The sequence below is a fragment of the Caretta caretta genome, chromosome 6 (assembly GCF_965140235.1).
Source record: "Caretta caretta isolate rCarCar2 chromosome 6, rCarCar1.hap1, whole genome shotgun sequence".
In the NCBI taxonomy this organism is placed as follows: Eukaryota; Metazoa; Chordata; order Testudines; family Cheloniidae; genus Caretta; species Caretta caretta.
Window position 1 is genome coordinate 17,183,716 of NC_134211.1, and position 13,426 is coordinate 17,197,141.

The following is a 13,426-nucleotide window of genomic DNA, read 5'->3' on the forward strand; positions in this document are numbered from 1 at the left end:
GTTTATTGTGGTGGATGGAAGGAGGAGGGAAGTATTCAGTAGATTAATGCTTTGATGAATGGAATTAATTGTCATTTGCTGCAGAACTAAAACAGAACTCAAAACCCAATACCCCCTCTGAGTTTAAGAAAACAATAGATCTCTAATCCCCAAATAAAGCTTTTCATTTGTCTAAGCAGTTTACTGTTGTAGACTTAAGTATTAGCCTATAAATATTTATATTTAATAATTGGGCCACACCATTTGCAGTGCATACACTCAGCTGCATCCTTTTCTCGAGTTTTGGTTTTTACCTTTTGAATACTTCCTTGTGGCCTGAAACGTATTCTGATACTGACATTCAGTTTCTTCCCATTTTAGTGTGTCAGATCTTTAAACGGTTATCTGCTAACAGCGTGAAATGGTGGGCCTGAGATTCATCAGTACATTCAGATGCACGTGTATAACCCATGTGCCTAATAGGGAGATATCTCTTTAAGGGGCCAGCTGCCAATGATGCACTCCCGGGGCGTGGTTGCCCCAGTTGCAGTAAAAGAATAAACATGGCTCTAGAGAAGCACTTTGGAATGGAAGGGCCTCAAGCAAGAGACTTCAGCTCTGGATTTAAACTTTCCCAGAATGACCATGGGTTACTCTCACCTGCAGGGATGTGGGCAGTGCATCACTCCCATCTCTTATGGGACTTGTCACAGGGAAGAAGACAGAAGGAGAGATCTTACACACACACACACGGCTGCAAAAAGCTTGAATGTAAGGTACTGACTCTGTAAGACTGGCTGTAGTTAAGCAGGGCTAGCTGGTAACAGGGCAGAGGCTGGATGGGCTAAGCTGTTTCCATCGGAAAGCGAAGAGACAACTAGCAAAACTTTTTTTTAAAAAAACCCCACAAACACCCCCCACCAGCCTTAGTCTTAGGGGCAAGAGCAGGGTTTCAGCTGGGATCTGGACTAGTGAGCCAAGCAATGAGCAGGAGGAGGTGCTCTGGAGCCTGCTCCCATTTCAGTCCATGGGGCTGCACCAGACCCCTTCACCTAACACAAGAACCAGGGGTCACCCCTCACCCAATGAAATGAATAGGCAGCAGGTTTAAAACAAACATAAGGAAAAAAAATTTTTTCACACAACGCACCATCAACCTGTGGAACTCATTGCCAGGGGATGTTGTGAAGGCCAAAAGTATAACTGTGTTCAAAAAAGAACTAGATGAGTTTATGGAGGATAGGTCCATCAAGAGCTATTAGTCAAGATGGTCAGGGATGCAACCCCATGCTCTGGGTGTCATTAAACTTCTGAATGCCAGAAGCTGGGACTGGACAATAGGGGGATCACTCCATAATTGCCCTGTTCTGTTTATTCCCACTGAAGCATCTGGCACTGGCCACTGTCATCTGGCCCACTAGTCTGACCCAGTAAGGCCATTCTTCTGCGTGGGGCATCATACAGGGGCTAGTGCAGAGGTGGGCAAACTATGGCCCTGTCCTGCTCTGGCCCGCCGCTCCTGTTGGGCAGCACGGCTGGCTCAGCCAGGTGGCGGGGCTGCAAGCTCCTGCTGCTCTGAGCAGCATGGTAACAGGGTGGGGAACGGGGGGGTGGAATGAGGGGCAGGCTGTCCCCAGAGCGGTCAGGGCACAGGGAGCAGGCGTGGGAGTGGATAGGCGTGGGAGTCCCGGGGAGGGCTGTCAGGGTGCGGGGGTGTGGATGGGTTTGGGGCAGTCAGGGGACAGCGAACAGGGTGGGTTGGATAGGGGGTGCGGTCCCAGGGGGTAGTTGGGGTGGGGGTGTGGATAGGGGTCGGGGCAGTCAGGGGACAGAGAGCAAGGGGAGGTTGGATGGGGTGGAGGTTCTGGGGGCAGTGTCAGGGGACGGGGAACAGCAGAGGGTTGGATAGGCATAGGAGTCCCAGGGGACCTGTCTTGGGGGTGTGTGGATAGGGGTCAGGGCAGTCAGGGGACAGGGAGCAGGAGGGGTTGGATAGAGGGTGGGGTGTTGGGGGGGGGGGTCCCGGGAGGGGACAGTCAGGGGACAAGGAGCAGGGGGGGTCGGATGGGTCAGGGATTCTGAGGCGGGCGGGAAGTGGGAGGGGGCAGATAGGGGGCAGGAGCCAGGCTGTTTGGGGAGGCACAGCCTTCCCTACCCGGCCCTCCATACAGTTTTGCAGCCCCGTTGTGGCCCTCAGGGCCAAAACATTTGCCCGCCCCTAGGCTGGTGCCTCGCTGGCGCAGCAGAGCCTGGGATCAGCCTGCTGGTCAGTGAATGAGGCTGATATGGATATTGCCTGTCACTAACAGGCTGGATGTTCTGGCTTCTTTCAGCGCCTTTCCTCGCTGTAGCTAAGTGAGTTATCTCCTCACTTCCCCGGGTCCCTTCTCCCACCTCTCCCCCAGCAGCCTCCCCGGGCCATGGGGCCACTGCCAGCTGGGAGGGGAGGCTGCCTTTCTAGGGACCCTGATTGGCCTCCAAGAACCAGTTTCCTTCCCCCATTTTCTCTCCCTCCCAACCTAGTTTACAGCAATGGCTGGGTGCCATGCTCTTGCCAACTCCTGCTGCAGGCCTACAGAGGATATGGCTTTCTGCTGCTGGGCCCCCCCCACTGTGAGTCCTCTCCCCCTGCTCCCTGGGGTGAGCCCTCCCCATCACTGCCCTCCCTCCCAGCACACTTCGGTGGCAGCACGCGCTCGCTTGGTCTCGTAGGCATAGCCCCACTCTTACGGTGTGCGCCTCTCATCGGTCTGTAGCAGGCCCTGGGGTGCTGGATTCGCCAATGGCTGCTGGCTCGAGTGTCTCCATTGTACCTGCCCTGCTCGCTGCACCTCCGCTGGGACTGGCGGGGCAGCCTCCGGCTAGCTGCAGAAGGGCCCCTGTGTGGCCTTCCAGTCCCTCTAGCACCCTGTGTCTAACTCACGCCCCGCCTGGCCTGCTCACACGCCTGGGTCCCCCCAGGCAGGCTGAGCCCACTGGCCCGACTAGCAGAGCCCTGGTAGAAATGCTGGGGGTAGCCAGAGGCCCCACACTCCTCCCCAACCCACCGTTCCGAGCCATGCAGGCGTTTGAGAATTTTGGCCGAAAAAAATAAGCCGGTTTACAAGAGAGAAAGGAAAGTTTATTAGGGCCATTCCCCCAGCTTGCGGTTCTGCTCCAAATCACTCTGAGTGCCCGTCTCCGCAGAGACACCAGGAGGTACGTCACCCGCAGGAGAGCTGCCACCCTTCCCCTGGAGCTCACCCGGTCGCCTTGTGCCAAGAAGGGCTGGCTCACGTCACTCCACTGCACGGTGCCCTGCTGGGCAGCCAGTGAGCAGCCCAGCTGCTGGGCTGTGCATGGAGAGTAGGCCAGTCACCCTCAGAGGAAGGGTGGTGGTGGGTGAAGCAGAGTGGTATGGGGAGAGTCCCATGGAGGTGGCACAGCAAGGCCCTGGCATGAACCCCTGTGCCTCAGCGTGTTGGTGGAAAGGAGGACAGGGGAGAGAGCATCTCTGAGGATGAGAGTGCTGCCCGCTGTGTGTAGGACAACAGCTGGAGTGCCACCCTGCAGCCAGGAGGAGAGCACTGCTCCTTCCCCAGCTCCCCAAACAGCAGGAGGCGGCCAGGCACTGGTAGTGAGGGAGCAAGCGGAGCTGGAGAGGGAGGTCGGAAGTGTAAGAAGTGTGGCGGGGGAGCCCTGCCTGCGGGGCGATGTAACAGCCAGGACACCCCCTCTCCGGCCGGCTGCGGCGAGTCTAGTCTCCAGGATGCATTGCGTGTGTGACAGCGATGACCCCTGTTGCCACGAGGATGATGACGAGGACGAGCAAGAGCAGGGACAGGCCCAGGGCCATGATGTTCAGGCACTTGGCGGTGGAGCCGTAGCTCCTTGCGCCACTGTGGTCGCCGACGACTTTACGATCCCTGGCCTGGAGGGAGGGAGGGAGGCAAATACAGCGTGTGATCCTCGTGCTTGGGGACAGGGCGTGTGAACCTCTGGGCTCGCAGTCCCAGGGCCTCAAATTTCCCTGAACTCAGGCTGGGGTGTGCCAGTCTCGGAGGGCCCCCCTTGGGGGCGTGGGCGGCGGTGTATGAATTTCGGGAAATGGGCCTGTGGGAATCTTGGGGGGCTCACGTGGGAGAATCTCAAGGTCCTGGGGCAGTGGCTCTCAAACTTTTGTACTGGTGACCCTTTCACATAGCAAGCTTCTGAATGCAACCCCCCCCCCTTATAAATACATTTAAAAGTGTTTTTAATTGAACACAATTATAAATGCTGGAGGCAAAGCAGGGTTTGGGGTGGAGGTTGACAGCTTGTGATCCCTCATGTAATAACTTTGCGACCCCCTGAGGGTTCCTGACCCCCAGTTTGAGAACCCCTGCCCTAGGGCGATGGGTGGATGTGATGTCAGGGGCGCTCAGAGCTTGGCTGTGGGTGAGCAGCTGAGCCCACAGGGGGATGGGTGTGTCTGAACGCAGGGGCCCTGGGGGCTGGATTTAGGACCAAGCTGTGTGTTTATCAACTGCCTGCAGGAAACAGATGTTCTTCATGGGTAGAGAGAAACAACCAGGAAACTCCCCAGAAGGCTAGGGCTGGGAGGGGCAGCGAGTTCCTGCAGCATTGCTATGCCCTCTGTTACAGACGGGCTAAGTGCTAGCGGCTGGAGACCTGTCGGATCCCCATGGCCTGAGTTAGAGCCTTACAAAGTTGCACGGGGGCTTATCTGTGACCCCCGAGTCTGTAACAGGAGAGGCGCAGTCCCATCAGCCCTGAGGTCCCTGCACGTTTAGACTCAGTGCCCTTCTCTCTCCCAGCAGTGGGGTTTCCTACGTCTGGGGCTCAGCCCCTTGATTCTGGTTCTCTTCCCTTTTAGCGCAGCTCTGTGAGCGATAGCATCCCCTTGCCCCAGCCACACAGCTGTAGGACGTCCGCTCTCCCCTTCCCACCCCCGAGCCTCTCACCATTAGTGCTCAGCCCCCAGCAACGGCCTCCCACACTCAGGGCCTCCTTTGCGGTTCCAGTTGTCTCTTATACTTGGCCAGCAACTGTTTATTATCCCCTTACTCTGGCCCCAGAGCCGGGCTGTGGCAGGAAGAGGCCCAGCGTGGGAGCGCCGCACGCTTTATCAAGGCTGGGGAAGGGGGGTGGGGCGGGGGGTTGTGAAGCTGATAGAGCTGGAAAGTTGCTACTAAATTTTGTCCGCTCCCAGGGCCAGAGGGTGACTTAACGGGGCAGCACAGACTCCTGGCACCAGTGGGGGGACCCCTCAGCCCAGCCTGTGTAGCCTCAGACACTCATGCCCAGGTGCTCTCGGGTCACCCCCTTTGGGGAAAGTAAGCGGCAGGGTGGGGAATGAGAAGACACCCGTACCAGGGGCAGAGGGACAGGCTACAGCGGCCACATCTAGGTCAGCCTGAGACCAAGGGCTAATCCCGTCAAGGGAAGAGCTTCACCTCAGCCGCAGCCAAGTGTACGCGCACACATTCATACCACCGCAGCCCACGGCCGCAGGCGATTGCCCCGCCACAGGCTCACCCGTGGACACACGGCATGCAAGCGCAGGGCAGGCCCCGTGGACGCACGGCATGCATGTGCAGGGCAGAGCGGGGCACTGGCTCCTCTCACCTTGACGGAGAAAACCAGAGCCATGAAGCCGAGGCAGCAGAAATTCACATAGAGGGTGCTGAAGATGGACCAGATGATGTGGTCGCTGGGAGGGGGCAGGTACGGGTGCATGCTGATAACCGTGGAGCTGACGGTGGCTCCTGGAGGGACCTCTCCGATCTCACTCTCTTCCTTCAGGTGCTCATAGTTGTGGTTTGGGAAGGGCTGGTTGCTGCGGGCCGGGAAGGTGTACGGGGTATTGTCCATCTTCCCTCCGGGTGACCGACAGCTGCTGGCAGAGCCTAGGCAAAGAGGAATCTGCTGTAATCTCCCAGGCAGATCTCAGGACTGGGGCAGCCTGGAGCTCAGAGCAAGGAGGGAGGAGGTGGAGCTGCAGGAGAGGGCTGGCCCTTGGTTTCTGCTCTGTGTGCAGCCCTCTTTGTATTTCCCCACCTTCCTACTGTAAGTTTCAATTTCTCAGCCATTTGAGAGCAATCTGGAGAACAGAAAGGTTTCCTCTGCCAGCTGGCGTCCTAAGCCCTGCAACCACAAAAGGTCTGTGGGTAAGGTCACTCAAATCCCGATATTAGGGGCTTTGTCTTGTGTAGGACCTTATTACCCTGGTATTATCCTGATTTTTCACACTTGCTCTCTGGTCACCGTACCTATGGGCCTCAGCCCTCTTCCCTGGTATTTGCTTTCCCAGCGGCTCAGCCAACACCCTGGAGTGTCCACCCCGACGAAGTGGGCAACAGCTGAGAGTACAGCTCTTGCTGTACTGTTTACCATCACTTTTATCCCCACCCCCACCCCCGTTTGCTATCGCTGGGTGGGATGGGACCACAGAAAGCCAGGCCCAGTGGGTTGAGGGCACTGCACCCCAATAGCTGGGGTAAATGTGCAAGGCCCCGCTCAAGGTGTTTTACCCAGGCTCCTGCTCCTAGCACATGGAGGTCTAGAAATACAGGCTGGGATTTTTGAGAGCCCAAGGGACTTAGGCACCCAGCTTCCCACCAAGCAGTCCAAAAATGGGATCAGGCATCTCAGACTCCACGACACATGTATGGAACAGATTAGCGCAGATGTGATGCAGCCATGAACAGCAGGAAGTAAATAGACCAGTGCGTAACAATAGTTTGACCCTATATACCGTAGATTTCCCTTTGCACCATACAGTAGAAGCCCCTACAAAGCATAGATCTCAAAGTTCTTTACAAAAAAGGGATCCGTTATCATTGCCTTCCTTTTACAGATGGGGAAACTGAGGCATGGGCCAGTGAAGTGACTTGCCAAGGGTCACCGAATGAGTCCGTAGCAGAGCTCGGAATAGAACTCAGGGTTTCTGATTCCCAGCCCATGCTGCTGAATCAAACTTGCCTCTAACTGCAGGCAGGAGTGCAACTATAACACTGACACATAGCGCACAAACAGCAGTGACGGCAAATGCTGCTGGGCTAATGGGAATCCCGGTAGCGGGCAGACTTGGAGGAGCATTGCCACCATCTTGGTCTTCCAAGGCTTGTCCTTGTTTCCATGGATCTGCCCCCTTCCCCGGGCCTGTGCTGAGTTCCCATCCCGTGACAGATGGGTCTGTCAGGACTGGAAGTGGCAGCGTCCTATCACAAGGTAGCAGAGCCATGTTGCGATGCACTCTCATGCGTTACACTTATTGGTCCTGCGCAAAATAGAGCAAAGGTGGCAACCCACTTAAATGGGGGAGGGGGGGGCAGGGAGATGGTCTGTCCAAGTGACTCCTGTGGCCAGGAGGTGGGTTGGGGAGCAGCAGTCTGGCAGACGGAGAAGGCCTCTCTAGGAGCCAGGCCAGGGCTGTGAGGCTCAGCCAGGGAAGCTGCTTCTCCTTCAGCTCACTGGAGGCCGGGCGTCCGTGATGCGTGAGCAGGCCTGGGGAAAGCCGGGAGCTGTCTGTTTGCTGGGGGATTAGCCGGTTTGCACATTTTCCCTGCTGGGTGGGGATTAGGGGTAGCTCTGCTGAGGGGAGCTGTCTGTGCAAGCCCTGCTGTTGCTCAGGCCCTAGGCCAGTGCCGTCTTCTCTAGCAAACAGGGGCGCTGTAGTTCTCCCCCAGTTTGGCCCCACCAGGGTCGGCGATGGCGGGAGCGCTAGGGTAGACAGGCCATGGGGCGGTTCTCACCAGCCCCAGCAGGGTTAGAGAATGGGACGGTAAAGGTCTACGCTACTGCTCCCGCCATGATTACCCTGGGTGGAGCTGCCCGGGGGGGTGAACTAAAGCTAGAGTTAGCTCGTGGAGATACCTCCGCAGGGGACCCTGCACGTACACGCCTGGCTCTCCTGTCCCAGGGCCACAGCCTCAGTTAGGAGTTCTGAGGGGCTCCCCATCTCCTTGAGCCCACCCGACAGCGGAGGCGACCTGGGACTGGGTCAACGTTTGCCCAGTGACAGTCACCGATCCCCACTGTCCTGCTGGCCGCAGCCCCCCTTCTTTGTCATGAGACGCGGTGGAGACAAAGCAGTGGCAGCTGTTTCCCCCTCCTGCGTGACTGGTCAAAAGGCAGCAGAAGTGGTGCAGTTATGTGGTTTCCCATGAAGATGTGATTCTGCACCTTTCGCTCCCCTCATCCCAGCTGCTCCGCTGGCCCTGGGGCCGGGGAGCCCTCCCTGCTCAGGAATCTCTCATCTGTGCCTCTCCCCAAACAACCTCTCCCTGGGCAGCAGCACAGAGCTTCCCTGCAACAGTCAAAGGGGCCGGGATGCAAGTGGCTGCAGCTGGAGCCAAACAGGGCTCAGCCGGGTGCTGGAAACAGGCCAGCGAGCATGTTCATGCCAGGGGAAGGGGCAGCGCCGTGTTTGGCTTCAGCAGGCCCCTGAAGCCGTGGTTTCTGAGAAATCACGTGGCCCGTTAGCTCTCGCTTTCCTGACTTGGACAGCAGGACCCTCCTTTCCTGCCGGTTAGGTTTCTGGTGTCAAGGAAAGAGCAAGCGACAGAGCTAATGCAGGGGCGGGCCGGAGGGGAAGAACCTGGAGACATGCAGTGGCTATAGACCTAGCTGTGCACTGGGCCTCTTCCGAGCTACGGCCGCCCCAGCTGCGTCACCTCTGTTCCTTCCCTGGGACGGCCCCCACATCCTCCTTCTTACTCTTTCCAGTAAAGCCCCTGCACACCCTCTCCCTGGCACAGACCACAGGCCCCTCCTCTCACACCCTCTCCCTGGCACAGAGCCTGTGTGTGTGTGTTCATGAGGGAGAGGATCTAGGAGCAAGGCTGGATCTGGGCTTTTAACAGCCCAGCATTTAGCATCCATCGGTTTTGGTTTAGCCCGTTATAAAACTGGGGGCTCCTTGCTAAACTCAGAGCCAGCTTTCAGAACCCACCCCAGTCATAGGGTGTGTGGAGCTGCAGCATTGTCAGCCCCAGGCATTCAAAAATCATGAGTCAGACCCCAGAAGAATCAGGATCAAATGTCAGTTTATTTAAAAAAATGTTTGGGGCTCTTCTTTTGCCTACTGGTTTTTGAGCCATCAGGGTTCCCTTGGGTCACATTGTCAAGGTTTTCCTCCACAACCAAGAGTGCTAGGAGCTTAGCTTTGGGGAACGCACACACGTACACACACATATTTTTCCATGACTCACAATAAACATCACAGAATTTTGCAACTCTGGATCTGAGATGTTAGTTTGGCGATGTCTCTTGCTCTTTGTTTAGGAGCCACAAGCTCTGTGTGTGTGTGTACACACATGTGCGTTACCGTCCCCCTCTCCCATGCCACTTCTGCTCTCTCTGGCCCATAACCAAAGCCCGGCGAAGTCAGTGGAAAGAGTTCCAGTGACTTTGATGTGCTTTGGATCAAGGTGTCTGTGTGTGTCCCTCCCACCAGCTACTCTCGCTGGGTTTTGCTCTGGGTGTGCTGCAGGCTGCTCTGTCCTCTAGGGGGAGGAAAGTGATGCAACAGATCTTCTATTGTCCTTCCTACAGCCCAGTTTACACTGATCATCAGGAGCGCAGCAGCTCAAGGCTCCTTGCTCAGAGACTACTGCTGAGCAGGCATGGGGAGTTTTAACACTGCAGGAGAGTCTTTCGGATTAACAAGGAGACGGCAGACTGCTTCAAATCCAACCCCATTGGGTAGTAATTTTTAAATGATTGTTACTTAACATTTCTATTGTGGTAGCACCCAAAGGCCACAGTCAGACAGGGCCACATGGTGCGAGGCGCTGTACAAACATATTGTGACATTCCCTCCCCCAAAGGGATTTGATGTAGCCTTGCTACTGGGACTTTCATGGGGCTTCCCTTCCAGTCAAAGAGCACAGCTGCTGAGCTCACATTTAAAAAAAAGGAAGGTCCAGATATGCAGCTGATGTATATCAGGTAGTTTCAGCGTTGTACCGATTCACATCACATGAGGTTCTGGCCCAGCGTTCTAGCTCTTTCGTTTGCAGAGAGGGAGGAAAGAAACACGCGGCTGGCCAGGTTAGGCCTTCTCTACAGTGGAAACCTGTTTTGGTATCATCTAAGGAGTGAATTGAAACCGCTGTAGTTATAACTCCCTTTGTGGGCACTGCCATGAGTGGCTTATTTTGGCACCAGTTTAGCTTGTGTCCCTTGGGAAGGGGTTAAAGCTAAACTGACAAACGGCACCCTGATCCCTGAAGAGGAATGTCCACACTTGGAGTTATACAGTATAACCAGAGTGATTTAACTGGCCACTTTCCTCCATAGACAGGCCCTTAGCCCAGCCATGCAAAAAACCATTCTGCGGCCTAACCACAGCAACGGTACAGATGTGAAACCTCTGGTTCCCAATCACACTTGTGTAAGCAGAGTCAGCATGGGCTCCACCCTGACATCTGGTGGTGAAGTGTGGCAAGTTGTGGAAAAGAACTTCAGGGGCTGATCTCATTTGCATAGGCACACCCACCCCGCCTAGAATGAGGCCATAGCTGCCCAAATGGTCACTTTGGCTGCTGTGGGATCCCCAGTGTCTCTGTTATTGGGGCAGGAAGAATAAATTGTTATTACCCTGATTATGGGAATCAAGGACAGTGGAACTGTACTTGGCCTTTTGTTATGATGGAGGGACTTGCCATCAACTAAGTAGCACTCGCTAGGCAAGGGACATGGGTTCCAAAACTCTGTGAATTGAGAGGGGGGGGGGGCTGGGGACAGGAGACAGGTATTAGCACTAGGTGGTATGAAGTATTATTAATACCTGGTGAGGGCTTTGCATGCTAATTGCACTTCCTTCTCTGTCCACTGTGGAATATCAGAGCTAATTTTGATTCCATGAGGAGTCTAGTTATAGGCTGCTGAGCTGAATTGATTTTGGGCTAATGGTGTACCAGCACTGAGGCTCCCCTACTACAAGCTGAAATCACAAAAGAGCTAAACTTACTAAGAGCTGAGATCTCTGAGTGTTGTGTTAAGTAGTGGGGGAGCCTGAAGCTATATGGTGGAGCAGTTTGCGGGCTGGTGAGCAGAGCGGCTGGCAGAGCATTGCAGTTTGTGGGACGGCAAGCAGAGCAGCTGGTGAAGCAGAGCAGTTTGTCAGATGCCTAGAGCAGCTCATGGGGTGGCTGGCAGAGCGGAGCCCCATGGAGAGGTGGGGCCATCAGCTTTGGACCATGTAAGGTGCCCCTTAACCCCCCTACCCTCCCCCCCAAATCTCTACCCAGGTTGGGAGGTAAAGCTCTGCAGATAAACTTTTGAACTCTGGGGCTGCCCTGACTAAGGACAGAGACTTTTGGGTCATTGGACTTTTGGGACTTTGGGTGATTTTGGGTTGCTGGACTCAAGAACCAAAGGGAAAGGACACGCCCCAATTTGCTTGGGGTGGGTTTTTTGCTCATGGGTTGTGTTATGAATCCTGTTGGTGGTGTTTCCCCAACATAATGCCACATTATTTCTCTCTGTTATTAAAACAGTGTTTCTCTCTGTTATTATCATACACATTGTAAGGAGAGTGATCACTTTAGATAAGCTATTACCAGCAGGAGAGTGGGGTGGGGGGGAGGTATTTTTTCATGCTTTGTGTGTATAAAAAGATCTTCTACACTTTCCACAGTATGTATCCGATGAAGTCAGCTGTAGCTCACGAAAGCTTATGCTCAAATAAATTGGTTAGTCTCTAAGGTGCCACAAGTACTCCTTTTCTTTTTGCGAATACAGACTAACATGGCTGTTAACTCTGAAATCTGTTATTAAAAGGCTTTTTGCTACACTCAGACTCTGTGCTTGTGAGAGGGGAAGTATTGCCTCTTGGAGGCGCCCAGCGGGGGTGGTATATATTTGTCCCAGGTCACTGGGTGGGGGCTCGAGCCGGTTTTGCATTGTGTTATTGGAATGGAACCCCTAGATACTGAACCCGGCCCTTGTTGCTGCCAACTCTGACAGGCAGAAGGGTTACACTTGTCTCAAAGAGGTGTGAATGCTGTCCTCCTCCCTGCAGAGAGATGAGCCTTATAGATTAAAGCCCTGTAGGAGGAGGTGTGCGCATACAGAGGGAGACAAGGGGAGTATTAAAACCCTCCATCCCTGGGGAGCGGTGACATGTTTTAAGTCCTGGGCCTCAGCCTGTTCTGGTGCCATAAAGCAGCAATAGCCCCACCAGCTTCGTTCCAGTCTGAGGTGATTTTCATAAGCTGGGACATGAGCACGGCAGAGGAAAAGCTGGGGAGAGCAGGAGGGGGAAGTTTTGCAGCATAAGGACAGACCTGGGACAAGGGCAACACAGCTGATTTTCTGACCCTATGGTACATCTTGCCCCATCCTTTTTAAAGTCACTTTATCTAGGGCCTCATTTTGCAGCTCCTCTGTTGAGTAAAAGTTTTTTGGGGGGTTAAGAACCACTGGCTCTCTCCTGCATGTCTCCCGCTTTCATGTAAGTCTATAAGATTATCTTCCTCTCTATTTCAATGTGTCTCCCTCTGTGCCAGAGTAAACTGCCACAAGGGAAAAAGAAAGGGAAAACCCACATTTCATCCGAAGCTGGACTCAGCCAGGAAGCAGGCAATGGAACGTTTGTGTCTGCTTCAGGATTAGAACTAGGATGTGGTCCAGCTGACTTCAGCTGCTGAGAATGGGGCCATTCATATGTTATGAAAGCATGCTTGGAGTGGGAGGAATCTGGGGCCCACTGAAAAACAGACTAACTGAATGCTATGGGAAATAGCATTAGGTGGGAGTTAACTGAGTGCATTGTAAGAGGTGGATTTATCTCCACTTGATCTAAGTTGGAGTTAATGGCAGTTCCCTTTGCCTTGAGAATCGAAGGAGTACATTGCATTTAAAACCTCTGGTAGGCTGTATCAAGTCAGAGTCCTTCCATTCAGACTTCCAGCTATTGGCTTGTGTTACACCTTTCTCTGCTAGATTGAAGAGCCCATTATTGAGTATTTGTTTCCCTTGTAGGTACTTATAGATTGCAATCAAATCACCCCTTAACCTTTCCTTTGTTAAGCTAAATAGTTTGAGCTCCTTGAGTCTGTCACTGTTAGGCATGTTTTTCCAATCTGAAGCCTGTCCAATTTATCAACATCCTTCTTGAATTGTGGGCATCAGAACTGGACATGCTATCCTAGCAGCAGTTGCACCAGTTGCCAAATACAGAGGTAAAATAACCTTTCTACTGCTACTCGAGATTCCTCTATTTATGCAGTCCAAGATTGCATTACCTTTTTATCCACCACGACCGCCAAATCTTTTTCAGAGTCATTGCTTCCCAGCATAGAGTCTCAGGGTTCTACCCAGGGCTCCAGCCACTTATCAGAGGTTAATCGATGCTCTTAATCCAAAGGCACGTGAGGGCTCAGTGTTCTGGGATGCTGCAGCTATCTACAGTGCCCCCTGCAGGGAACATCTGGAAGTGGCTCAAGAAACAGGATTA

The 13,426-nt window shown here is 54.1% G+C and overlaps 1 protein-coding gene across 1 annotated transcript; it reads right to left on the bottom strand.

Annotated features, from left to right (window-relative positions):
• Window positions 1-3,078: 3,078 nt before the first annotated feature.
• On the bottom strand, window positions 3,079-5,942 carry LOC125638600 (dispanin subfamily A member 2b). Its single transcript, XM_048854575.2, has 2 exons — window positions 5,587-5,942; window positions 3,079-3,889 (listed from the first exon to the last, which is right to left on the bottom strand). Exons 1-2 carry the CDS (start codon window positions 5,830-5,832, stop codon window positions 3,716-3,718), a joined length of 420 nt encoding a protein of 139 aa, XP_048710532.1. The 5' UTR covers window positions 5,833-5,942; the 3' UTR covers window positions 3,079-3,715.
• Between the last annotated feature and the right edge of the window lie 7,484 nt (window positions 5,943-13,426).